This window comes from Heliangelus exortis, chromosome 27 (assembly GCF_036169615.1).
Source record: "Heliangelus exortis chromosome 27, bHelExo1.hap1, whole genome shotgun sequence".
In the NCBI taxonomy this organism is placed as follows: domain Eukaryota; kingdom Metazoa; phylum Chordata; class Aves; order Apodiformes; family Trochilidae; genus Heliangelus; species Heliangelus exortis.
In genome coordinates, this window is record NC_092448.1 from 3,983,734 (window position 1) to 4,008,655 (window position 24,922).

General features: G+C 63.6%; 1 protein-coding gene across 1 annotated transcript; it reads left to right on the plus strand.

The window, feature by feature from the left end:
* Positions 1 to 2,699: 2,699 nt before the first annotated feature.
* Positions 2,700 to 24,759, plus strand: ARHGEF2 (Rho/Rac guanine nucleotide exchange factor 2). Its single transcript, XM_071726928.1, is given in 26 exon segments — positions 2,700 to 2,828; positions 6,939 to 7,083; positions 8,929 to 8,996; positions 9,106 to 9,169; positions 10,610 to 10,739; positions 10,843 to 10,952; positions 11,056 to 11,202; positions 12,780 to 13,030; positions 13,927 to 14,052; positions 15,752 to 15,776; positions 15,779 to 15,868; positions 16,137 to 16,396; positions 17,688 to 17,765; positions 18,786 to 18,806; positions 18,808 to 18,956; positions 20,034 to 20,055; positions 20,057 to 20,105; positions 20,210 to 20,414; positions 20,559 to 20,704; positions 20,803 to 20,870; positions 20,965 to 21,006; positions 21,242 to 21,292; positions 21,440 to 21,970; positions 23,941 to 24,030; positions 24,033 to 24,120; positions 24,231 to 24,759. Coding segments are annotated over 26 exon segments (3,072 nt in total). The 5' UTR covers positions 2,700 to 2,780; the 3' UTR covers positions 24,299 to 24,759.
* Positions 24,760 to 24,922: the final 163 nt, after the last annotated feature.

Here is a 24,922-nt window from a genome sequence, read left to right on the forward strand (position 1 = left end):
GGGTTTGGGTGGTTTTTTTTCTCCAGGGTAAAGTGGGGATCCAGGCAGGACCCTTGTCCCCAGCCCAACGTTGGGTCCTGCTCCTGTGCTGCTGAGCTCCGGGTGATGGAGTTTGCAGAATTCCTTGGAAAAATAAAAAATTTCACTGTCTTGGTTTTGCTCTGGGGGTGGGGGGAGGGAAATGAATACCATGGATACCCCCAGAGCCCCCCCCCCGCATCCTCCCCTCGGTTTTGGGGCCATTTTGTTGCGGTTTTATTTTTTTTTTTTAGCGGAGGGGGAAGGAAGCAGAAACGAGAAACATTTGGACCCCCCCGTGTCCGTCCCCCCCCCTCCCCCCCCGGGGGTTGGTTCCGTTTTTCTCTGATTTAACCGAAAAGCAACGAGGCCGGAGGGGGAGGGACAAACCCGGTGACCCCGCTCCTTGTCCCGTCCCCTCCCAGTGACCCGGGAAGTGTTTTCCCAAATTTTTCCTCTTCCTTAGGCTCGGAGCCTCCTCCCCCCCCCCCCTTCCACTCCCTCCCCTCCACCCCCCCCCCCAACAATTTGGGTGCCGCCTCCCCCCCAGCTCCTCGCCCGCGTTTTGGGCAGCGGTTGATGGGGGGAAACTGAGGCAGGCGGCGGAACCAACCTGGAAAGGGAGGGGGGGAGGGGGTTTGGAGCCTCTGGGGGGGACATTTGGGGACAGGACACCCGTGTCCCTCCCCCCACACCTCTGTGGGTGCCGCTCCGGGTTCTCCTGGCGACCCCGGGAGCGTTATCGGGACGGAGCCGATAAACCCCGAGGGAACCGGCGGGGTGGTTCATGGGTAACCGGGATGAGGGATCCGGAGGGGCCCCGCTGGCTGGATCCGGAGTGACTCCGGAGTGCCCGTTCCCAGCATCCGGAGTGACTCCAGGGTGGCTGTTCCTGGATTCAGAGTGACTCCGGGGTTACAATTCTCAGCATCCCCCCCCCCCCGGATCCGGAGTGACTCCAGGGCGTCCGCTCCCGAATCCGAAGTGACTCTGGAGTGGCTGTTCCCAGATCCAGAGTGACTCCGGGGTGGATGCTCCTAGATTCGGAGTGACTTCGACATCTCCATCTCTGCATCCACCCCCGGAATCCGAGTGACTCCGGGGTCGCCACCCCCCCACCCCCCTGGAATCCAGAGTGACTCCGGGGTCGTCTCCCCCCCACCTCCCCATCCCCCCGGAATCCGGAGTGACTCTGGGGTCACCATTCCCATAATCCCCCCCTCCCCATCCCCCTGGAATCCAGAGTGACTCCGGGGTCGCCATTCCCATTATCCCCCCATCCCCCCGGAATCCGGAGTGACTTCGGGGTCGCCATTCTCAGCATCCCCCCCCAGATCCGGAGTGACTCCGGGGTGGATGCTCCTAGATTCGGAGCGACTTCAGCATCTCCATCTCTGCATCCACCCCCGGAATCCGGAGTGACTCCGGGGTCACCATTCCCATTACCCCCCCCCATCCCCCCGGAATCCAGAGTGACTCCGGGGTCACCATTCCCATCATCCCCTCCCCCATCCCCCTGGAATCCAGAGTGACTCCGGGGTCACCATTCCCATTATCCCCCTCCCCCCAATCCCCCCGGCTCCGGAGTGACTCCGGGTCGCCATTCCCATTATCCCCCCATCCCCCCCGAATCCGGAGTGACTCGGGGTCGCCATTCTCAGCATCCCCCCCCAGATCCGGAGTGACTCCGGGGTCGCCATTCTCAGCATCCCCCCCCGATCCGGAGTGACTCCGGGTGGATGCTCCTAGATTCGGAGCGACTTCGACATCTCCATTCTCTGCATCCACCCCCGGAATCCGGAGTGACTCCGGGGTCACCATTCCCATCATCCCCCCCCCCATCCCCTGGAATCCAGAGTGACTCCGGGGTCACCATTCCCATTACCCCCCCCCCCCAATCCCCCCGGCTCCGGAGTGACTCCGGGGTCACCATTCCCATTATCCCCCTCCCCCTATCCCCCTGGAATCCGGAGTGACTCCGGGGTCGCCATTCTCAGCATCCCCCCCCGGATCCGGAGTGACTCCGGGGTGGATGCTCCTAGATTCGGAGCGACTTCGGCATCTCCAGCTCTGCATCCACTCCCGGAATCCGGAGTGACTCCGAGGTCACCATTCCCATTATCCCCCCCCCCCAATCCCCCCGGCTCCGGAGTGACTCCGGGGTCGCCATTCCATCATCCCCCCATCCCCCCGGAATCCGGAGTGACTCCGGGGTGGATGCTCCTAGATTCGGAGCGACTTCGGCATCTCCATCTCTGCATCCACTCCCGGAATCCGGAGTGACTCCGGGGTCACCATTCCCATCATCCCCCCCCCATCCCCCTGGAATCCAGAGTGACTCCGGGGTCACCATTCCCATCATCCCCCCCCCAATCCCCCCGGCTCCGGAGTGACTCCGGGGTCGCCATTCTCAGCATCCCCCCCCGGATCCGGAGTGACTCCGGGGTGGATGCTCCTAGATTCGGAGCGACTTCAGCATCTCCAGCTCTGCATCCACCCCGGAATCCGGAGTGACTCCGGGGTCACCATTCCCATTATCCCCCCCCCCCAATCCCCCCGGCTCCGGAGTGACTCCGGATTGTCCCGGTTCCCCCGGAAGCGGGGATGAGGCTCCCTCCCGCTGCCGGTCCCGTCCCGAACAAAGCCCCGCGGGCAGCACGAGGCCGGTGCCGGCAGCGGAACCGCCCCCGGGGGCGGAGCGGGCTGGGCCGGGCTGGGCCGGGCAGGGGCGGCCGGAGCCCAGAACCCCCCCCCCCCGGATTATGTCCCGCATCGAATCCCTGACCCGGGCGAGGAGCGAACGCGCCAAGGTGGGTGCCGAGGGGGGGGTGGGGGGTGGTCCCAGCAGCACCCACCCCCTGGGGGGGTCGTTTGAGGGCCGGGGGGGAGAGCGTTGCCTCCCCTTTTTTATTTATTTATTTGTTTTTAGGGGGAGTCACCCCAGCCCGCTTTGAACCCAGAGGAGGAGGGGGCTGAGGGCTGGGGGGGGGGGGCAAATTTGAGGGGGGGGCTTCCAGCTTGAGGGGGTGAAGGGAAAAGGGGAGGGGAGGGGGGGGTTTGCCCGATGTAAAATGGGGAGGGGGGAGAGGATGGGGAGGATTTGGGGGGGGGCTCAGGCGCTGCCCGTTGTGCAGCGGGGGCTCCTGAGCAGACAATAACCCCCCCGCCCACCCCCCCGGTGTCGTGTCGTGTCCCCCCCCCCTCCCCGTCCCTCTTCCTCCCTCGTGTCCCCCCCCCCTCCCCCTCTTCCGCCGGGGCCTTTTCCGTACCCGGGGAACGGCTCCGGCGTGGCGGGGCGGGAGGAAATCCCCTTCTCCCCTGGTGGGAACAAGGTGAGACCCCCCCCCCCCCCGGGACCCCCCCTTCACCCAGGAGCCCCCCCCCCTTCTTTTTCCCACCCGCGATCCGCTACAACCAAACCCAGGGCTCGTGTGGCTGATGGGGAAACTGAGGCACGGAGGGAAACGGTTCCCGTTTCCTCGGCTCTGTGTCCCCCCCCCTCTCGCCCCGTCACTAAAGTGGGGGGGGGGGGTGTTGGGCAGGCAGCTGGGGACCCCCCCACCCCGTCTTTAGCGCGCTCAACCCCCCCGGCACCGAAGCTTTGGGGGGTGTCTGGGTGATTGAAGCGGCTTCTGGGGGGGTTCCCCGGGATTTTTTTTTTTTTCGGGGGGGGGTGGGGGGACTCGAAGAGTTGCGGGGGGGGGTCCCGCTGTTCTCGGAGCGTGTGGCAAGCGCCGTCGTGGCGAAACCGTTTTGCGGGGGGGACACGAGGGGGGACGCGCAGGTGGTGTGGGCACCGCTGTGCTTTGTGTGTCCCCCCCCCCCGGTAAAAAAATGGGCAAAAAAAAAAAAAAAAGGGGGGGGGGGGGGTGTCTAAGCTTCGCTCCCCCCCCTTCAGCCTCAGTTTACCCCCAATTTTTTTTTTTTTTGGGGGGGGAAGGACTGAATTAGCACGCTGGAGGTTGGGGGGAGGTTTGGGGGGGCTCCGGGGTTGATTTTTTTTAAGGGGGGGGGATCAGGGGAGGTGGCAGCAGCGGGGGGGGGAGGTTGGGGAAGTGGTTGTTGGTTCCTGTGCGGGGGGGGGGGGGGGAAATGGCGGTTTTTGTTTATAGAAACTTTCAGCCTCGCCCCACCCTGAACTGGGGGGGGGGGGGATTTGATTTTTGTGCCCCCCCCCCCCAAAAAGCGACAAATTCCACTTTCCCCTTTATAAAATTGGGGAGGGGGGGGGAGTTAAAATGAGTGGGGGGCGTGAAATTGGGGAGACAACCGCCGGACATCCCCCTCCCCCCCTCCCGGGATGTGTTTCCCCCCCCCCCCCTTTTTTTTTTTTTTTTTTTTTTTTTTGGGGGGGGGGCTTTGATTTCTTGGGTCTCTTTTATGTCTTTGGGCCCCCCTCCGCGTGCGCCTCGGACTTTAAAACTGGGGGGGGGGCTCCCCCTGACCCCGCAGCTTCAGAAGGGTTAAATTTAGGGGGGGTTTAGTAAAAGGGGGGGGGGTTACCCCTTTATTTTTGGGTTTGGGGGGGGGTGGGTTGGGCATCCCCGCGCGCGCGGTGGCCGCTATTGTTCCGCGGAGGACGCCGGGGGCTTTGTTCCAGCCGGGGTGACAAAAAGGGGGGGGGGGGACACACACAGGGGGACATTTGCCATCGAGGGGGGGGGAGAAAAAAAATAATTTTTATCGAGGAGGGGGGGGAAGGAGCAGTCCCCAAGCTTCGCGGCGCCGTTTTGGGGCTCGGTGCCCCCCCCCCCCCCCCAAAAAAAAAAATTCTATTTAAAAATTCCAGCCCCAACCCGAGCGCCTGGGGGGGGTGGGGGGGGCACTGCCACGTCAGCAGGACCCCCCCCTCACCTTTTTGTCCCCCCCCTCACCTCTTTTTTGGGTCCCCCCCCCTCCCCGGGTTGGGTTTGAAGGTCCCGGTGCAGGCGCGACCGTCGCGTCCCCCCCCCCCCCGTCTAAAAAAAAAAAAAAAAAATTATTTTTAGGGTGTTGAGGGGTGGGGGGGCAGGAAGGGATTTGGCTCCCCCCTCACCTTTGTCTGGCGCCCGGGGGAGGGAAAAAAAAAACAAGGAGGAAAATGGAAAGGAAAGGAGAAGGAGGGAAAATGAAATAGGAGGGGGAAAGAAAAAAATAAGGAAAAAAAAAAAAGGGGGGGGAAGCTCCAGATATGGGGAAAAAAAAAAAAAAAAGTTAAAGGGGGTGAGGGAAGGAGAAAGGAGGAGAAATAGAAAAAAAAAAAAAAAGGTAAAAGAGTTGGAGAAAAGAAAGGAAAAAAAATAAAGTGTAGGGGAAAAAAAAGTGGAGGGAAAAGAAAGGAAAATTTTAAGAGAAAAATAAAGCAAAGGGAAAAGTCTCAAAATAAAAATGGAGGAAGGAGAGGAAAGAGAAGAAAATAAAGGGGGAAAAAGTAAATTCGGGGGGAAATAAGAAAGCAAAAAAGGTAAATTGTTTAGGGAAAGAAAAAGGGAAAAGTGGAGGAAAAGGAGAGAAAAGCAGAGAAAAAGAAAGGGGGAAATGAAATAATAATAAAAAAAAAGCAGAGGGAAAAGTCCTGAACTAAAAGAGGGGGAAAACCGGGAAGAGGAACGGGAGGAGAAAAATCAAAAGGAGGGGGAAAAAAGGCCAAAAAATTTGAAAGAAAACAACGGGGGGGAGAAAAAAAAAACAAAGCAAAAAAACAAAAAAAAAAAAAACAAAAAAAAAAAACCAAAGCCCCGGAGGCTCCCGGGAGCTGTCGGGGGGTCGGGATGTGCGGCTGCTCCTGTGCCCCCTTCCCCCCCCCCCAGCGGGAGGTGCAGAGACCCCCGGGAGAGAGGGTGAGACCCCCGGGACCCCCCCCACCCACTGGGTGCCCCCCACCCGTTTCCCCCCCTCCCAGCACCCACTGGGTGCCCCCCACCCCAAGGGGTCCCTGAGCAGGGGGCGTCCCCCAGCCTCAGGGGGGGTGGGGGCTCAGGGGATCCCCCTCCCCCACGTCCCCAAAATGGGGCTTCGGGCCCCAAATTGTGCCCGGGGGGGGGGGCTGGGTGCTGGGGGGGGGTGGCGGGTGCCAGGCAGGGATGGGTGCTGTGGGTGCTGGGGGGGGGCACACAAAGGAGGCTCTGTGCTGGGGGGGGGAGGTGCTCGGGGTGGTGTCAGCTCCGTCCCTGTGGCCACGGGGGTCCCAAAGTGTCCCCAAAGCCACCTCTGGGGGGGGGGGGACACAAAAATTGGGGAGGGGGATGCAAATTGGGGGGGGGGGGGGGGGACCCAAGTTTGGGGGGGGGAGATAGAAAGAGGGAAAGGGGACATAAATTTGGGGGGGTCAGGAATTGGGAGGGGGTCAGAAATTGGGGAGGGGGCACAAACTGGGGGGGTAGGGGCACAAATTTTGGGGAGGGGGACACGAAGAGGGCCACAAACTGGGGAGGGGGCCCAAACTGGGGGAGGACACAAATTGGGGGGGGGGGGGGGAACACACAGAAATTGGGGAGGGGTCACAAATCGGTGGGGGGGGGGGACACACACAGAGAAATTGGGAAGGGGAGGGGGGGGGGGAATTATCCCCCAACCCCCATTTTGGGTGAAAAAAGGTGAAAACTCCCACTTTGCCTCAAAAGCAAAAAAGGCGGTGGGTGATTGGGCGATGTCGCCTGTGTCGTGTGTGTCCCCCCTCCCCCTTTCCCAAATCGTCCCCTCCCCCCCCCCCAGCGTCCCCCGCATCCCCCCCCCGTTGCCATGGTAACGGGATGATGGGAGAGCGCGGTCGCTTCGCAGCCGCCGCCGTCCCCGGGCGGGGGTGGCAGCGGGACCCGGGTGTCCCCTCCCCAGCCATGAGCCGGGCGGCTACCGGGAGACCCCCGGGAGGAGTCGGGGTGGGGTTGGGGGGTCGCAGCCCCCTCCGACGCCCACCCCCCCCCCCTCGGGTGTGCGGGCAGGGGAAGGAGAAGATGAAGGAGGGGAAGGAGAAGGAGGCGCGGGCGGCCAACGGGCACCTCCTGACCTCCATCACCGTGTCGGGGATGACCATGTGCTTCTCCTGCAACAAGAGCATCACCGCCAAGGAGGCGCTCAGCTGCCCCAGTCAGCACCCCGGGATGGGGGTGGGGGGCTGGGGGGGGGGCTTTGGGGTGGGGGGGGTTGGGGTGGTGGGCTTTAGGGTGGGGGGGTTTGGGGCCGGGGCTTTGGCGGGTGGGATATGGGGTGAGGGCTTTGGGTTGGTGGATTTAGGGGGGGGGGTTGGCTTGGGCGCAGTGGTGGGGGGGTTTGGGGTGGGGGGCTTTGCGAGGTGGGATTTGGGGTGGGGGCTTTAGGGTGGGGGGTTTGGCTTGGGCGCGTTGTTGGGGGGGTTTGGGGTGGGGGGCTTTGGGGTGGGGGCTTTGGGGTGGTGGGCTTTAGGGTGGGGGGTTTGGCTTGGGTGCGTTGGTGGGGGGGTTTGGGGTGGTGGCTTTAGGGTGGGGGGGTTTGGCTTGGGCACGGTGGTGGGGGGGTTTGGGGTGGGGGGCTTTGCGAGGTGGGATTTGGGGTGGGGGCTTTAGGGTGGGGGGTTTGGCTTGGGTGCGTTGTTGGGGGGCTTTGGGGTGGGGGGCTTTGGGATGGGGGCTTTGGGGTGAGGGCTTTGGCTTGGTGGCTTTAGGGTGGGGGGGTTTGGGGCCAGGGCTTTGGTGGGTGGGATTTGGGGTGAGGGCTTTGGGTTGGTGGCTTTAGGGGGGGGGGTTTGGCTTGGGCACGGTGGTGGGGGGGTTTGGGGTGGGGGGCTTTGCGAGGTGGGATTTGGGGTGGGGGCTTTAGGGTGGGGGGTTTGGCTTGGGCGCGTTGTTGGGGGGGTTTGGGGTGGGGGGCTTTGGGGTGAGGGCTTTGGCTTGGTGGCTTTAGGGAGGGGGTTTGGCTTGGGCGCGTTGGTGGGGGGGGGTTGGGGTGGTGGGCTTTAGGGTGGGGGGGTTTGGGGCCGGGGCTTTGGTGGGTGGGATATGGGGTGAGGGCTTTGGCTTGGTGGCTTTAGGGGGGGGGTTTGGCTTGGGCGCGGTGGTGGGGGGGCTTGGGGTGGGGGGCTTTGGGATGGGGGCTTTGGGGTGGGGGGCTTTGTGAGGTGGGCTTTGGGGTGGGGGATTTGGGGTGGGGGCTTTGGTGGGTGGGATATGGAGTGAGGGCTTTGGTGTGGGGGCTTTGGTGGGTGGGATTTGGGGTGGGGGCTTTGGGGTGGGGGCTTTAGGGTAGGGGGGTTTGGGGTAGGGGCTTTGCTGGGTGGGCTTTGGCTTGGGGGCTTTTTTGGGGTGGCTTTGGCTTGGTGACTTTAGGGTGGTGGGGTTTGGGGTGGGGGCTTTGGCTTGGTGGCTTTAGGGTGGGGGGGTTTGGCTCAGGGGCGTTGTTGGGTGGGCTTTGGGCTGGGGGGCTTTGCGAGGTGGGATTTGGGGTGGGGGCTTTGCTGGGATGGTTTTGGGGTGGGGGTTTTGCTGGGGTGGCTTTGGGGTGGGGGTTTTGCTGGGTGGTTGTTGCCATGGTGGCTTTCCCGGGGGTCACTGCCTGGGGGGCTCTGCTGGGTGCTCTGTGCCCTGGTGGCATCACCCTGGTGGCATCACCCTGGTGACATCGCCCTGGTGGCATCACCCTGGTGGCATCACCCTGGTGACATCGCCCTGGTGGCATCACCCTGGTGACATCGCCCTGGTGGCATCGCCCTGGTGGCATCACCCTGGTGACATCGCCCCGGTGGCATCGCCCCCTCTGCCCGTGGTCTCGATGTCCCCAGAGCTGCCGGTGCCACCAACCATGGTGGCAGCTGGCATGCTGCTGATGCCACCCCCGCCTTGGCAGCCGCTCCCGTGGCTCCCAGGGGATGACGGGTGGGGGGCTCTTTGTCCCCCGATGTCCCCGGGGTGGGGATGGGGGTGGCCGTGTTGTCACCTGTCCCCGTGTCCCCCCCCCCAGCCTGCAATGTCACCATCCACAACCGCTGCAAGGACACCCTGCCCAGCTGCACCAAGGTCAAGCAGAAGGTGAGGCACGAGTGACACGAGCCGGGTGGCCTCACGGGGGTGGGGAGGGGAGGGGACACTTGGGGACGATGCCACCCACCCCCCCGTGACACCCCCGCTCCCTCCCCAGCAACAGAAAGCGGCGCTGCTGAAGAACAGCTCAGGGCTGCAGGCGGTGTCCCTGCGGAACAAAAGTGAGTGGGGGGGACACACGGGGGGGGGACACTGCCCACCCCACCCCTGCTGATTGTCCCCGAGGCCTCTGGGGACGCCCCCTTGGCCGTGGGGACACTGACGTGGCCGTGGGGACCCCCCTGGGGTGGGCTGGGGGATGCATCCCTGGGGTGATGCCATCTGGGGATGTCCCTTGTGGGGTCACCGTGTGCCCATGACCCCCCCACCACCACCCTGGTGTCCCCAGCTCTGCTGATTGTCCCCAAGGGTTTGGGACACCCCCTTGGCCGTGGGGACACCTCTGTGGCCATGGGGACCCCAACGTGGCCATGGGGACCCCTCTGTGGCCATGGGGACCCCAACGTGGCCATGGGGACTCCAATGTGGCCATGGGGACACCAACGTGGCCATGGGGACCCCAACGTGGCCGTGGGGACCCCCCTGGGGTGGGCTGGGGGATGCATCCCTGGGGTGATGCCATCTGGGGATGTGCCTTGTGGGGTCACCACATGCCCATGGCCCCCCCACCACCACCCTGGTGTCCCCAGCTCTGCTGATTGTCCCCAAGGGTTTGGGACACCCCCTGTGGCCATGGGGACACCTCTGTGGCCATGGGGACCCCAACGTGGCCATGGGGACCCCCCTGGGGTGGGCTGGGGGACGTATCCCTGGGGTGATGGCATCTGGGGATGTGCCTTGTGGGGTCACCACGTGCCCATGACCCCCCCACCACCACCCTGGTGTCCCCAGCTCGGCTGATTGTCCCCAAGGGTTTGGGACACCTCTGTGGCCATGGGGACACCAACGTGGCCATGGGGATACCCCTGGGGTGGGCTGGGGGATGCATCCCTGGGGTGATGCCATCTGGGGATGTCCCTTGTGGGGTCACCACATGCAACCGGGAGTGGTGCCCATGACCCCCCCACCACCACCCTGGTGTCCCCAACTCTGCTGATTGTCCCCAAGGGTTTGGGACACCCCCTGTGGCCATGGGGACACCAACGTGGCCATGGGGACTCCAATGTGGCCATGGGGACCCCAATGTGGCCATGGGAACCCCAGTGTGGCCATGGGGACCCTGATGTGGCCATGGGGACTCCAATGTGGCCATGGGGACTCCAGTGTGGCCATGGGGACCCCGATGTGGCCATGGGGACACCTCTGTGGCCATGGGGACACCTCTGTGGCCATGGGGACCCCAACATGGCCATGGGGACTCCAATGTGGCCATGGGGACCCCAACGTGGCCATGGGGACACCTCTGTGGCCATGGGGACTCCAATGTGGCCATGGGGACACCTCTGTGGCCATGGGGACCCCAACGTGGCCATGGGGACCCCCCAGGGAAGTCTGGGCGCCGCATCCCTGGGGCGATGCCACCTGGGGATGTCCCTCGTGGGGCCACCACGTGCAAGCCAGGGGGGGTGCTGGCTGTGACCCCCGATGTCCCCAACCCCCAGCTGCCACCCGGGAACGTCCCAACTCTGCCATTTACCCCTCGGAGAGCTTCAGGCAGTCCCTGCTGGGGCCACGGCGGGGCCGGCCCTCCTTGTCCCTCTCCAAGAGCGTCTCCACCACCAACATCGCGGGGTGAGCTCCTCTTTCTTTTGGTTTTTTTTTTTTTTTTTTTTTTTTTTGGGGCGTGGGGACGTCCCCGAAGGTGTCCCCTCCACCCTGTCCCAACTTTTTCCAGGACTTTCAATGATGAATCCCCCCTGGGGATCCGCCGGATCCTCTCCCAATCCACCGATTCCCTCAACGTGCGGAACCGGACGCTCTCGGTGGAGTCGTTGATCGATGAAGGTTGGAGGGGGGGGGGACACGGGGACATCGAGGGTGGGGACGTTCCCCGGGGGGAGAGGGAGGGACCCCCCAGGTGACACGGGTTTGCTGGGGACGCCCCCAGGTCCCGACGTCATCCTCCAGCAGCTGCTGAGTGACCTGGAGGCGGACGGGAAGGACTTTGAGGCGGATTCCTGGAGTTTGGCCGTGGACACCTCCTTCCTGCAGCAGCACGTGGTGGATGTCATGAAGCGCCAGGATGTCATCTATGGTGGGGACAGCGTGGGGACAGCGTGGGGACAGCGTGGGGGGGGTTGGGAGGGAGGGATGGGGGGAGGGAGGTGGGGATGGGGCAGAGCTCCGAGAGCGGAGGAGATGGGGATGGGGTGGGGACATGAGGATGGGGCTGGGGGATGTGGGGATGGGGTTGGGGACGTGGGGATGGGGTTGGGGGATGTGGGGACAGGGCTGGGGACATGAGGATGGGGTTGGGGGATGTGGGGGCAGGGCTGGGGGACATGGGGATGGGGTTGGGGGATGTGGGGACAGGGTTGGGGACATGAGGATGGGGTTGGGGGATGTGGGGACAGGGTTGGGGACATGAGGATGGGGTTGGGGGACGTGGGGACAAGGTAGGGGACATGAGGATGGGCTTGGGGGACGTGGGGACAGGGTTGGGGACATGAGGATGGGGTTGGGGGATGTGGGGACGGGGTTGGGGACATGAGGATGGGGTTGGGGGATGTGGGGACAAGGTAGGGGACATGAGGATGGGGTTGGGGGATGTGGGGACAGGGTTGGGGACATGAGGATGGGGTTGGGGGATGTGGGGACAAGGTAGGGGACATGAGGATGGGGTTGGGGGACGTGGGGACAGGGTTGGGGACATGAGGATGGGGTTGGGGGATGTGGGGACGGGGTTGGGGACATGAGGATGGGGTTGGGGGACATGGGGACAGGGCTGGGGAGAGGAGGATGGGGCTGGGGGATGTGGGGACAAGGTAGGGGACATGAGGATGGGCTTGGGGGACGTGGGGACAGGGTTGGGGACATGAGGATGGGGTTGGGGGATGTGGGGACAAGGTAGGGGACATGAGGATGGGGTTGGGGGATGTGGGGACAGGGCTGGGGACATGAGGATGGGGCTGGGGGACGTGGGGACAGGGTTGGGGGACGTGGGGATGGGGTTGGGGGACATGGGGACAGGGCTGGGGACAGGAGGATGGGGCTGGGGGATGTGGGGACAGGGCTGGGGACATGGGGATGGGGTTGGGGACACCTGGACAGGTAGAAGACGCAGAGGCTGTGGGGGAACAGGGACAGGGATGGAGGAGATGTTGGGATGGAGATGTTGGGATGGAGATGTTGGGATGGAGATGTTGGGATGGAGATTCTGGGATGCAGATGTTGGGATGGAGATGTTGGGATGGAGGAGATGTTGGGATGGAGATGTTGGGATGGAGATGTTGGGATGGAGATGTTGGGATGGAAGAGATGGGATGGAGATGTTGGGATGCAGATGTTGGGATGGAGATGTTGGGATAGAGGAGATGTTGGGATGGAAGAGATGTTGGGATGGAGATGTTGGGATGGAGATGTTGGGATGGAGATGTTGGAATGCAGATGTTGGGATGGAGATGTTGGGATGGAGATATGGGGATGGAGATTCTGGGATGCAGATGTTGGGATGCAGATGTTGGGATGCAGATGTTGGGATGGAAGAGATGGGATGGAGATGTTGGGATGGAGATTCTGGGATGCAGATGTTGGGATGCAGATGTTGGGGTGGAGGCCACCCTGAGGGGGTGGGGCCAGGCTCCCATCCCCAGTGACCCCCCCGTTTGGCAGAGCTGATCCAGACTGAGATCCACCACGTCCGCACCCTGAAGATCATGGGCAACCTGTTCCGCAAGGCCATGCTGGAGGACCTGCAGGTGGAGCCCACCACGGTCCAGAAAATCTTCCCCTGCGTGGAGGAGCTGAGCCAAATCCACGAGAGGTTCCTGGCCCGGCTCCTGGAGCGGCGCCGAGAATCCTTGGCCCACGACAGCAACAAGAATTTTGTCATCGAGCACCTGGGGGACATCTTGGTCAGCCAGGTGGGGATGGGGAGGAGGAGGAGGAGGAGGAGGAGGAGGAGGAGGAGGAGGAGGAGGAGGGAGAGGAAGAAGAGGAGGAGGAAGAGGAGGAGGAGGAGGAGGAGGAGGAAGAAGAGGAGGAGGAGGAGGTGGTGGAGGAAGAAGAGGAGGAGGAAGAGGAGGAGGAGGTGGAGGTGGAGGAGGAGGAGGAAGGGGGAAAAGGGAGAAGGAAGAGGAAAAAGGAGGAAGAGAAGAAGGAAGGAAAAGGAGGAGGAAGAGGAGAAAAGAGGAGGAGGAAGGAAGAGGAGGAGGAAGAAGAGGAGGAGGAGGAAGAGGAAAAAGGAGGAGAAGGAAGAGGAAAAAGGAGGAAGAGAAGGAGGAGGAAGAGGAAAAAAGAGGAGGAGGAGGGAAAAGGAGGAGGAAGAGGAGGAGGAGGGAAAAGGAGGAGGAAGAGGAGGAGGAAGGAGGAGGAGGAGGAAGGGGGAGAAGGAAGAGGAAAAAGGAAGAGAAGGAGGAGGAAGAAAAGAGGAGGAGGAGGAAGAAGAGGAAGAGGAGAAGGAAGAGTAAAAGGGAGAAGGAAGAGGAAGAGAAGGAGGAGGGAAAAGGAGGAGGAAGAGGAGAAAAGGAGGAGGAAGAGGAGGAGGAAGAGGAAAAAGAGGAGGAGAAGGAAGAAGGAAGAGGAAAAAGGAGGAAGAGAAGGAGGGAAAAGGAGGAGGAGGAGGAAGAGGAGAAAGGAGGAGGAGGAGATGAAGGAGGAGGAGGAAGAAAAGGAAGGGGAGAAGGAGGAGGGAGAAGGAGGAGGAAGAGAAAAAAGAGGAGGAAGAGGAAGAGGAGGAGGGAGAAGGAGGAAGAGGAGGAGGGAGAAGGAGGAAGAGGGGGGGTTTGGGCCCCTCTGATGGCTCCTGGGGTCTGAGCAGTTCTCGGGGAGCAGCGCAGAGCAGCTGAGGAACGTGTACGGGGAGTTCTGCAGCAAACACACCAAAGCCCTCAAGGAGTACAAGGACCTCCTGGCCCGGGACAAACGCTTCCAGCAGTTCATCCGGGTGAGCTCCTGACCCACCGGGGGGGCTGGGGGTGAAGGGACACCTCCCCCTGCCCCATCCAACCTGGTCCTTAACACAGGGCTGGGGTGGGTGGGATGGGGTGGGGTGGGGTGGGATGGGATGGGATGGGATGGGATGGGGTGGGATGGGGTGGGTGGGATGGGATGGGATGGGATGGGATGGGGTGGGTGGGATGGGATGGGGTGGGGTGGGTGGGATGGGGTGGGATGGGGTGGGATGAGGTGGGATGGGATGGGATGGGATGGGGTGGGATGGGATGGGGTGGGATGGGGTGGGATGGGGTGGGGTGGATGGGATGAGATAGGGTGGGATGGGGTGGGGTGGGGTGGGATGGGGTGGGTGGGATGGGATGGGGTGGGATGGGGTGGGGTGGGGTGGGATGGGGTGGGTGGGGTGGGATGGGGTGGGATGGGGTGGGATGGGGTGGGTGGGATGGGATGGGGTGGGGTGGGGTGGGATGGGATGGGGTGGGTGGGATGGGATGGGGTGGGGTGGGTGGGATGGGGTGGGATGGGGTGGGTGGGATGGGATGGGGTGGGGTGGGGTGGGTGGGATGGGATGAGATAGGATGGGATGGGGTGGGTGGGAGGGGATGGGATGGGGTGGGGTGGGATGGGATGGGGTGGGGTGGGGTGGGTGGGATGGGATGAGATAGGATGGGATGGGGTGGGTGGGAGGGGATGGGATGGGGTGGGATGGGGTGGGTGGGATGGGATGGGATGGGGTGGGATGGGGTGGGTGGGATGGGATGGGGTGGGGTGGGGTGGGGTGGGGTGGGATGGGATGGGATGGGATGGGATGGGATGGGATGGGGTGGGTGGGATGGGATGGGATGGGGTGGGTGGGGGGGATGGGATGGGATGGGATGGGGTGGGGTGGGGTGGGTGGGATGGGATGGGATAGGGTGGGATAGGGTGGGATGGGATGAGATGGAATGGGAGGGGACGTGGCAGCCACAGCAGCTCCTTGGGGTGATTCTCTCAATGTGGGGAATTCCCTCCTCCTGTCCAACCTCAGTATCCCCTTTTCCAGTTCAAAGCCACCTCACCCCCCATCCCATCCCGTCCCATCCCATCCCATCCCATCCCATCCCATCCTATCCCATCCCACCCCATCCCACCCATCCCACCCCATCCCATCCCATCCCATCCCATCCCATCCCATCCCATCCCATCCCATCTACCCCATCCCATCCATCCCCTCCCATCCCATCCCACCCCATCCCATCCATCCATCCCATCCCATCCCATCCCATCCCACCCCATCCCACCCCATCACCACCCCATCCCATCCCACCCATCCCACCCATCCCACCTATCCCATCCCATCCCATCCCATCCCACCCCATCCCATCCCTCCAGGCCCTTGTCCAAGTCCCTCCCCACCCTTCCTGAAGCCTCTCCAGATCCTGGGAAGTTCTCCACACTCTTCCTGGAGCCCTTTCCCATGGCATGAGAAGGTCCCAGGATCTCCCTGTGGTCTCCATCGGGGAGACACTTCTCCAGCTCCGTGCCTCAGTTTCCCTACCCTACACATCTCTCTTTTTTAAGGGGGCCACGAGGCTCGGGGTTGGGCTGGAGGCCACGTTTCACGGGTTCTCCCTTTTTTTTATGGCTTCTCCTTTTTTTTATGGCTTCTCCCTTTTTTTATGGCTTCTCCCCTTTTTCCTGGCCACCAGAGGATGTCCAGGTCCCGCTTGCTGCGGCGCACGGGGTCCCCGAGTGCATCCTGCTGGTGACCCAAAGGATCACCAAGTACCCCGTGCTCATCGAGCGCATCCTCAAGAACTCCAAAGGTACCCAAAGCTGAGGAAGAGGAGGAGGAGGAGGAGGAGGAGGAGAGGAGGAGGAGGAGGAGGAGGAGGAGGAGGAGGAGGAGGAGGAGGAGGAGGAGAGGAGGAGGAGGAGGAGGAGGAGGAGGAGGAGGAGGGAGGAGGGAGGAGGAGGGAGGAGGAGGAGGAGGAGGAGGAGGAGGAGGAGGAGGAGGAGGAGGGGGGAGGAGGGGGAGGAGGGGGAGGAGGAACTTTCGGGGCCACCATCCCAGCCCCATCCTGCTCCTTGCAGAGGACTCGGCGGAGTCGGCGGAGCTGTCGCGGGCGTTGGGTTTGGTGAAGGATTTGATCTCCTCCATCAACGAGGAAGTTCACGCGTGGGAGATGAAGGCTCAGCTGTGGGAGGTCCACAGGCGCCTGGACGGGAGATCCAAAGCTCAGATCCCTTGGGAAAACCGTCCCGGAGCCACCTTTTGGAGGGATGAACTCCTGAGGAGGAAACTGCTGCACAGCGGGGGGATGCAGTGGAGGACCCCGGGGGGAGGTTTAAAGGTAGGGGGGGGGAGAAATGGGGGAAATGGGGCTCGGGGGTGTGGGGGGGAAATGGGGGAGAAATGGGGAAATGGGGCTGGGGGTGTGGGGAAAAAGAAGGGGGAAATGGGGCTGGGGGTGTGGGGGAGAAATGGGGGAAATGGGGCTGGGGGATGTGGGGGACATAGAGGGGAAATGGGTGAGAAATGGGGGCGGGGGAAATGGGGGAAAAAAGGGGGGAAATGGGGCTGGGGATGCTAGGGGAAAAAGGGGAAATGGGGCTGGGGGATGTGGGGAAAAAAAGGGGGAAATGGGGCTGGGGGATGTGGGGAAAAAAAGGGGGAAATGGGGCTGGAAATGTGGGGGAGAAATGGGGGAAATGGGGCTGGGGGGTGTGGGGGGGAAATGGGAAATGGGGCTGGGGGATGTGGGGGAAAAAAGGGGGAAATGGGTGAGAAATGGGGCTTGGGGGATGTGGGGGAAAAAGGGGGGAAATGGGGCTGGGGATGTGGGGGAAAAAAGGGGAAATGGGGCATGGGGGATGTGGGGAAAAAAGGGGGAAATGAAGCTGGGGGATGGGGGGGAGAAATGGGGAAATGGGGCTGGGGGGTGTGGGGGAAAAAGGGGGGAAATGGGGCTGGGGGACGTGGGGGAGAAATGGGGGAGAAATGGGGGAAATGGGGCTGGGGGTGTGGGGGAAAAAAGGGGAAATTGGGGCTGGGGGATGTGGGGGGGAAATGGGGGGAGAAATGGGGGGAAATGGGGGCTGGGGGTGTGGGGGAGAAATGGGGGAGAAATGGGGAAATGGGGCTGGGGGGTGTGGGGGGGAAATGGGGAAATGGGGCTGGGGGTGTGTGGGGGGGGAAATGGGGCTGGGGGGTGTGGGGACATAGAGGGGAAATGGGTGAGAAATGGGGCTGGGGGAAATGGGGGAAAAAAGTGGAAATGGGGCTGGGGATGTGGGGAAAAAGGGGAAATGGGGCTGGGGGGGTGTGGGGGAGAAATGGGGGAAATGGGGCTGGGGGATGTAGGGGGGAAATGGGGGAAAATGGGGCTGGGGGTGTGGGGGAAAAAAAAAAGGGAAATGGGGCTGGGGGATGTGGGGGAGAAATGGGGGAGAAATGGGGCTGGGGGATGTGGGGGGGAAATGGGGGAAATGGGGGGAACAGGGGCAGAAATGGGGCTGAAGGACACAGGGGGAGAGGAGATTGGGGAATGGGAGAAATGGGGCTGGGGGGGAATTTGGGTCTGGGGGGAGATGGGGTCGGGGGGGTGGTGAGGGGATTCCAAGGGTCCCCCCCGTGTCCCCCAGAGCTGTTGGTGCTTGCTCCTGACGGATGTCCTGGTGTTCCTGCAAGAGAAGGACCAGAAGTACACCTTCCCCACACTGGTCAGCCCCACCCTGACCCCCACTCACCCACCCTGACCCACTCCTGACCCCCACTCACCCACCCTGACCCCTCCTGACCCACCCTGACCCCTCCTGACCCACCCTGACCCCCTATGGTGTCCCTGTCCCCATGGTGTCCCTGTTCCAGTGGTGTCCCTGTCCCCATGTCCCTGTGGTTGTCCCCACGGTGTCCCCATGGTCTCCCTGTCCCGTGGTGTCCCTGTCCCCATGTCCCTGTGGTCTCCCCATGCTGTCCGTTGTCCCCGCGGTGTCCCCATGGTCTCCCTGTCCCCATGCTGTCCTTGTCCCCATGTCCCAGTGGTGTCCCCACAGTGGTCCCTATGGTCTCCCTGTCCCCACGGTGTCCCTGTCCCCATGTCCCTGCGGTCTCCCCATGCTGTCCTTGTCCCCGCGGTGTCCCCATGGTGTCCCAAATGATGTCTCTGCCCCTATGGTGTCCCTGTCCCCATGTCCCCACGGTGTCCCCTGTGGTCTCCCCATGCTGTCCTTGTCCCCGCAGTGTCTCCGCGGTGTCCCTGTCTCCCTGTCCCCATGTCCCTGCGGTCTTCCCTGTCCCCGCGGTGTCCCCATGGTGTCCCTGTCCTCATGCTGTCCCTTGTCCCCATGTCCCAGTGGTGTCCCCACGGTGTCCCCATGGTTTCCCTGTCCCGTGGTGTCCCTGTCCCCATGTCCCCGTGGTATCCCCATGCTGTCCCTGTCCCCGCTGGTGTCCCCATGGTGTCCCTGTCCCCATGGTGTCTGTCCCCATGTCCCAGTGATGTCCCAATGGTGTCCCCATGGTCTCCCTGTCCCCGTGGTGTCTGTCCCCATGTCCCAGTGGTGTCCCCACGGTGTCCCTATGGTCTCCCTGTCCCCATGGTGTCCCCATGGTGTCCCCATGGTCTCCTTGTCCCCGTGGTGTCCCTGTCCCCATGTCCCCACGGTGTCCCTGCGGTCTCCCCACGCTGTCCCTGTCCCCGCGGTGTCCCCGCGGTGTCCCCACGGTGTCCCTGTCCCCAGGACAAGCCAGCCGTGGTGTCCCCTGCACAACCTGCTGGTCCGGGACATCGCCAATCAGCAGTCGGGGCTTTTCCTGCTCAGCGCTGCCCCCCCCGAGATCTACGAGCTCCACGCGCCCTCCCGCCAGCACCGGGACCGCTGGATGCGCCTGATCCAGCAGAGTGTCACCCGGTCAGGGACCCCAAACACCGGGGGGGACACCCCAGGGCACGGGGAGGGTCCCTGAGGGGATGGGGGTCAGGTCAGGGGGGTCCCCAAAGGGCTCGGGGATTGGGGCTGGGGAGGGTCCCCAAGGGGATGGGGGGGTCAGGTCAGGGCGGTCCCGAAGGGGAATGGGGGATTGGGGCTGGGGAGGGACCCCAGGGCATGGGAGGATCCCTGAGGGGATAGGGGGGTCCCCAAGGGATGGGGGGTCAGGTCAGGGGGTCCCCAAAAGGCTCGGGGATTGGGGCTGGGGAGGGTCCCAAGGGGTCAGGGAGGGTCCCCAAGGGGATGGGGGTCAGGTCAGGGGGGGTCCAAAGGGGCTGGAGGGATTGGGGGGCTGGGGAGGCGAGACCACCCCAGGGCATGGGGAGGGTCCCCAAGGTGTTCAGTTGGTCCCCAAAGGGGGTGAGGGATTGGGGCGCTGGGGAGGGTCCCAAGGGGTCAGGCGAGGGTCCCCAAGGAGATGGGGTCAGGTCAGGGGGTCCCAGAAGGGCTGGGGGGTTGGGGCTGGGGAGGAGACCCCAGGGCACAGGGAGGGTCCTCTGAGGGGATGGGGGGGGTCCCCAAGGGAACTGGGGTCAGGTCAGGGGGCCCCAAAGGCTCAGGGATTGGGGCTGGGGAGGGTCCCAGAAGGGTTGGAAGGGTCTGCAAGGGCTGGGGGATTGGGGGCTGGTGGAGGGGACCCCAGGGCAGGGGGAGGAGTCCCCGAAGGTGTATGTGAGGGAAGGTCCCCAAAGGGGGGTGAGGGACTGGGGCTGGGGAGGGTGCCCCAAGGGGTCAGGGGAGAGTCCCCGAGGGGATAGGGGGGTCCCCAAGGGATGGGGGTCAGGTCAGGGGGTCCCCAAAAGGCTCAGGGATCTGGGGCTGGGAGGGTCCCAGAACGGTTGGAAAGGGTCTGCAAGGGCTCGGGGGTTTGGGGCTGGGGAGGGTCCCTGAGGTGTTGGGGAGAGTCCCCAAGGGGTTGTGGGGTTGGGTAGTGGGGGGTCCCCAAGGTGTCAGCGGGGGGGGATTTGGTGTGACCCCCCCCTGTGCCCCCCCCCCCAGGTGCCCGAGCCCCCAGGAGTTCCCCCCTCATCGAGACGGAGGTGGAGGCGTCGCTGCGGAAGCTGAAAGGCTGTGGGGGGGGGTGACCCTGACCCCCCCAGACCCCCTCCCAGACCCCCCTTTCCCCTCTCACTCCTGACCCCCCCCTTAACCCCCCCCCTTTTTTCCCCCCCCAGCCCGTATCCAGCACCACGACCCGCACCCATCTCGGCGCTGCTGGAGCAGAAGGTCGGACTCTTTGCTGACATTTTGGCTCTGGGCACCGGGGGTCCCGACCCCCCCAACCCCCCCACCCTCCCCCCTGCCCCCCCCCGCCCCTTTTTTCCGCTCCGACCGGCGTCCGGGGGGAGAAGCTCTGCTGCACGAGGCCAATCCGGGAAGGTACGGACGGGGGGGGGGACGCCCTCACCCCCCTTTTTCCCCTCTTCTCCCCCCCATCCCGGGGGGTGGCGTCGATGCTCTGGGTGGGGAAACTGAGGCAGGAGGTGGTGGGGGGGGGGGTCTCACACTGCCCCCTCCCCCCAGTGGAATCCCTCCGGGACATCTTCACCAGCACCGGACTGTCTCACACTGCCCCCTCCCCCCAGTGGAATCCCTCCGGGACATCTTCACCAGCACCGGACGGGACCAGAACAGCCCTGGGGACACCGAGACCTGGCCCAGCCCCAGCAGTAAGGGGGGGGGGGAGGGACACACAGGGACAATGGGGGGGGGGGGGATGTCCCCAAGACCCCCCCCCCGACACCTTTTGTCTGTGTGTCCCCCCCAGATGGTGACGGTGGCAGCTTCAATGGGGCCCCGGAGCTGGGGCGAGTGGACACGGACACGGGGCAGAGGGTGAGTGGGGGGACAACGGGGAGGGGGGGGACAACGGGGGGGGACACAAAGTGTTGGGGACACTGTGGGACATTTGTCCTCTGTTTCTGCACAGGATGGGAATGGCAACCAGGTCCTGCAGAGGGGACCCCAGGAGGTAAGGGGGGGACACACCTGGGATGGGGACATCTCGGGGTGGGGGGGGTGGGAGGTGGGATGGGGACACTCGGGGCAGGATGGAGACGTCTGGGGGGGGTTGGGGACACAAAATGGGGACACTGGGGGTGGGCTGGTGGCACCAGGGCTAAGGTGGGGGCTGCTGGTTCGTGGCAGCCTCCACCTCCTTCCCCTCGTGCCTCAGTTTCCCCACCCCATCCCCTTTCCTCCCTTAGGAGATCAACCAGCACCTGGTGAACCTCTACAGCCTCCTCCACCAGCTCCAGGTGGGTGTCCCGGAGGGATCGGGGGGGATTTGGGAGGTGGGGGGGATGATTTGGGGGATGGGGGGAGGATTTGGGGGGTGGGGGGGGATTTGGGGGGTAGGCAGGGTTGGGGTGCACCCATCCCTGATGTCCTTGTCCCCCCCCCAGGCCGTGGTGAGCCAGCAGGACACGCTGCTGGAACTGCAGCTCCAGGAGGCTCCCGAAAAACCATCCCGGGGGCCGGGGGGGACACGACTTGGGGGAGGGGGGGTCGAGAAGGGGGAGGAGGCGGTGGAGATGGAACCAAAGGGAGAGAAGGAGGAGGAGGAGGAGGAGGAGCCCACGGAGCGGAAATCGGCGGAGGAGGAGCCCACGGAGAAGAAGGGAGCGGAGGATCCGGAGCGGAATCCGGAGCAGAATCCGGATTTGGGCCGGACGGAGCTGGAGCTGCTGCGGAGGCAGCACGGGTTGGTGCAGGAGGAGCTGGGGAGGTGCCGGAGGCTCTGCCAGGAGCGGGCGGAGGAAGCGGCGGAGCTGGAGCGGCGGCTGCGGGAAAGCGAACGGGAACGGGGGCGGCTGGAGCGGGAGCTGGAGGAGGGGCGGGGGCTGCCCGGGGGAGGGACCCGGCCCGGGAACGACCCCCGGAGGAGGAGTCTGCCCGCGGGGGATGCGCTGTACAGCGGCTACAACCCCACGCAGGTACGGGAGGGGTTGGGGGGGACACGAGTGGGATGTGCTCATCTGTGACACGAGGGGGTCAGGGCTCAGCACCCCCGGGGCTGGGTGCTGGGGGTGGGTGTGTTCAGGGGTGACACGAGTGGGTGTTCCTGTGCGTGACATGAGTGGGTCAGGGCTCAGCACCCCCCGGGTCTGGGTGCTGGGGGTGGGTGGGTGTTCATGGGTGACACGAGTGGGTGCTCCCATGCGTGACACGAGTGGGTCAGGGCTCAGCACCCCCGGGTCTGGGTGCTGGGAGATGCTGGGTGTGTGTGTGTTCATGCGTGACACGAGTGGGTCCGACCTGGGGCTCAGCACCCTGGGTCTGGGTGCTGTGTGTGTGTTCATGGGTGACACGTGTGGGTGCTCCCATGCGTGACACGAGTGGGTCAGGGCTCAGCACCCCCCAGGTCTGGGTGCTTGGGGTGTGTGTGTGTTCATGGGTGACATGAGTGGGTGCTCTCATGCGTGACACGAGTGGGTCTGACCTAGGGCTCAGCACCCCTGGGTCTGGGTGCTGTGTGTGTGTTCATGGGTGACACGTGTGGGTGCTCCCATGCGTGACATGAGTGGGTCAGGGCTCAGCACCCCTGGGTCTGGGTGCTGTGTGTGTGTGTGTGTTCATGCGTGACACGAGTGGGTGCTCCCATGTGTGACACGAGTGGGTCAGGGCTCAGCACCCCCAGGGTCTGGGTGCTAGGGGTGGGTGGGTGTTCATGGGTGACATGAGTGGGTGCTCATGCGTGACACGAGTGGGTCGAGGCTCAGCAGCCCCCAGGTCTGGGTGCTGGGAGATGCTGGGGGTGAGTGTGTTCATGGGTGACATGAGTGGGTGCTCTCATGCGTGACATGAGTGGGTCAGGGCTCAGCACCCCCGGGTCTGGGTGCTGGGAGATGCTGGGGGTGTGTGTGTTCATGTGTGACACGAGTGGGTCCGACCTGGGGCTCAGCACCCCTGGGTCTGGGTGCTGTGTGTGTGTTCATGGGTGACACGTGTGGGTGCTCCCATGCGTGACACGAGTGGGTCAGGGCTCAGCACCCCCCAGGTCTGGGTGCTGGGTGTGTGTGTGTGTTCATGTGTGACACGAGTGGGTGCTCTCATGCGTGACACGAGTGGGTCAGGGCTCAGCACCCCCAGGTCTGGGTGCTTGGGGTGTGTGTGTGTTCATGGGTGACATGAGTGGGTGCTCTCATGCGTGACACGAGTGGGTCTGACCTAGGGCTCAGCACCCCTGGGTCTGGGTGCTGTGTGTGTGTTCATGGGTGACACGTGTGGGTGCTCTCATGCATGACATGAGTGGGTCAGGGCTCAGCACCCCCAGGGTCTGGGTGCTAGGGGTGGTGGGTGTTCATGGGTGACACGAGTGGGTGCTCTCATGCGTGACACGAGTGGGTCGAGGCTCAGCAGCCCCCAGGTCTGGGTGCTGGGAGATGCTGGGGGGTGAGTGTGTTCATGGGTGACATGAGTGGGTGCTCCCATGCGTGACATGAGTGGGTCAGGGCTCAGCACCCCCGGGTCTGGGTGCTGGGAGATGCTGGGTGTGTGTGTGTTCATGCGTGACACGAGTGGGTCCAACCTGGGGCTCAGCACCCCTGGGTCTGGGTGCTGTGTGTGTGTTTATGGGTGACACGTGTGGGTGCTCTCAAGCGTGACATGAGTGGGTCAGGGCTCAGCACCTTCAGGTCTGGGTGCTGGCGTGTGTGTGTGCTCATGCGTGACACGAGTGGGTGCTCTCATGTGTGACACGAGTGGGTCGGGGCTCAGCACCCCCAGGTCTGGGTGCTGGGGAAGTGTGTGTGTTCATGGTGACACGAGTGGGTCAGGGCTCAGCACCCCCAGGTGTCACAGGTGGGGGGGGGAGGGTCACAGATGGACTCACCCGTGACACGAGTGTGTCCATCCTCAGCCCCCCTGCCCTGACCCCCCCACCCCCCGTTATTTTTCCCTGCAGCTGAGCCACGGCCCCCCCTCCCCCGGCCTCACCTTCCACGCCCCCCCCTTCTCCCCCTGCTCCCACCCAGAGCTGGAATTTGGGGGGGGGATGGACCCCACCCCCTGCCTGAGGAAGAGGAGCTGCTGGAGGACGAAGAGGCCTTGGGGGGTCCCCACTCCCCCCCCCACAGCCCCCGAGGTGGGTCCTGGGGATGAAGGGGGAGGACAGACAACCCCCCCATCCCTGGGCCCCCCCTCCCCCAATTTTTTTTTTTGGGGGGGGGGCTCATCTGATGTTTTTTCCCTCAGATTTCCTGCGGATGCAGGACATCCCCGAGGAGGTGGAGAACAGCCAGGAGCTGAAAGAAGAGAGTTAGGACCCCCCCGGACCCCCCCAGACCCCCCCCTCCCCACCAGGGGGTATTTGAGAGGGGTGGGGGGGGGGACAGACACCCCTCCCCTCCAAACTGATATTTTTGGGGGGGGGGGGGCAACACCCATGACACCAATTTGGGACCAATGTGTGTGTCCCCCCCCCCTTCAGCTCGGATTTATTTATTTATTTTGTTGTATTTTTTTTTGGGGGGGGGTCCCAAGATGTTGCCCCCCCCCCCCAATAAATGAAGTCACCAGAGAGGGGAGGTCTCTGCCCAAGCTTGGTGTCCCCCCCACCCTCCCTTTTTTTTTGGTTTTTTTTTTTGGGGGGGGGGGCACTGGCAGAGGTTGGTTCCCCCCTGGAGGAGGTGGGGGGGGGGGAGGTTGGCTGTAAAAAGAGCTAAAAAAGGCCAAAAAAAAAGAAGGAAAAAAAAAGGAAAAGAATTAAAAAGATCGGTTTGGACCCAAAGTGTGTGGCTGGGGGTGGGGGGAGCATCCAGACCCCCCCGGCTTGGGCGTGGGGGGGGGGGGTGCTGAGTGTGGGGGGGTCTCATCCCTGCTCTGAGCGGCTCCATTCTCAGCCGGGGGGTGCCCAGGGCTGGGGAGGGGTCCCGAGTGGGGGGGTC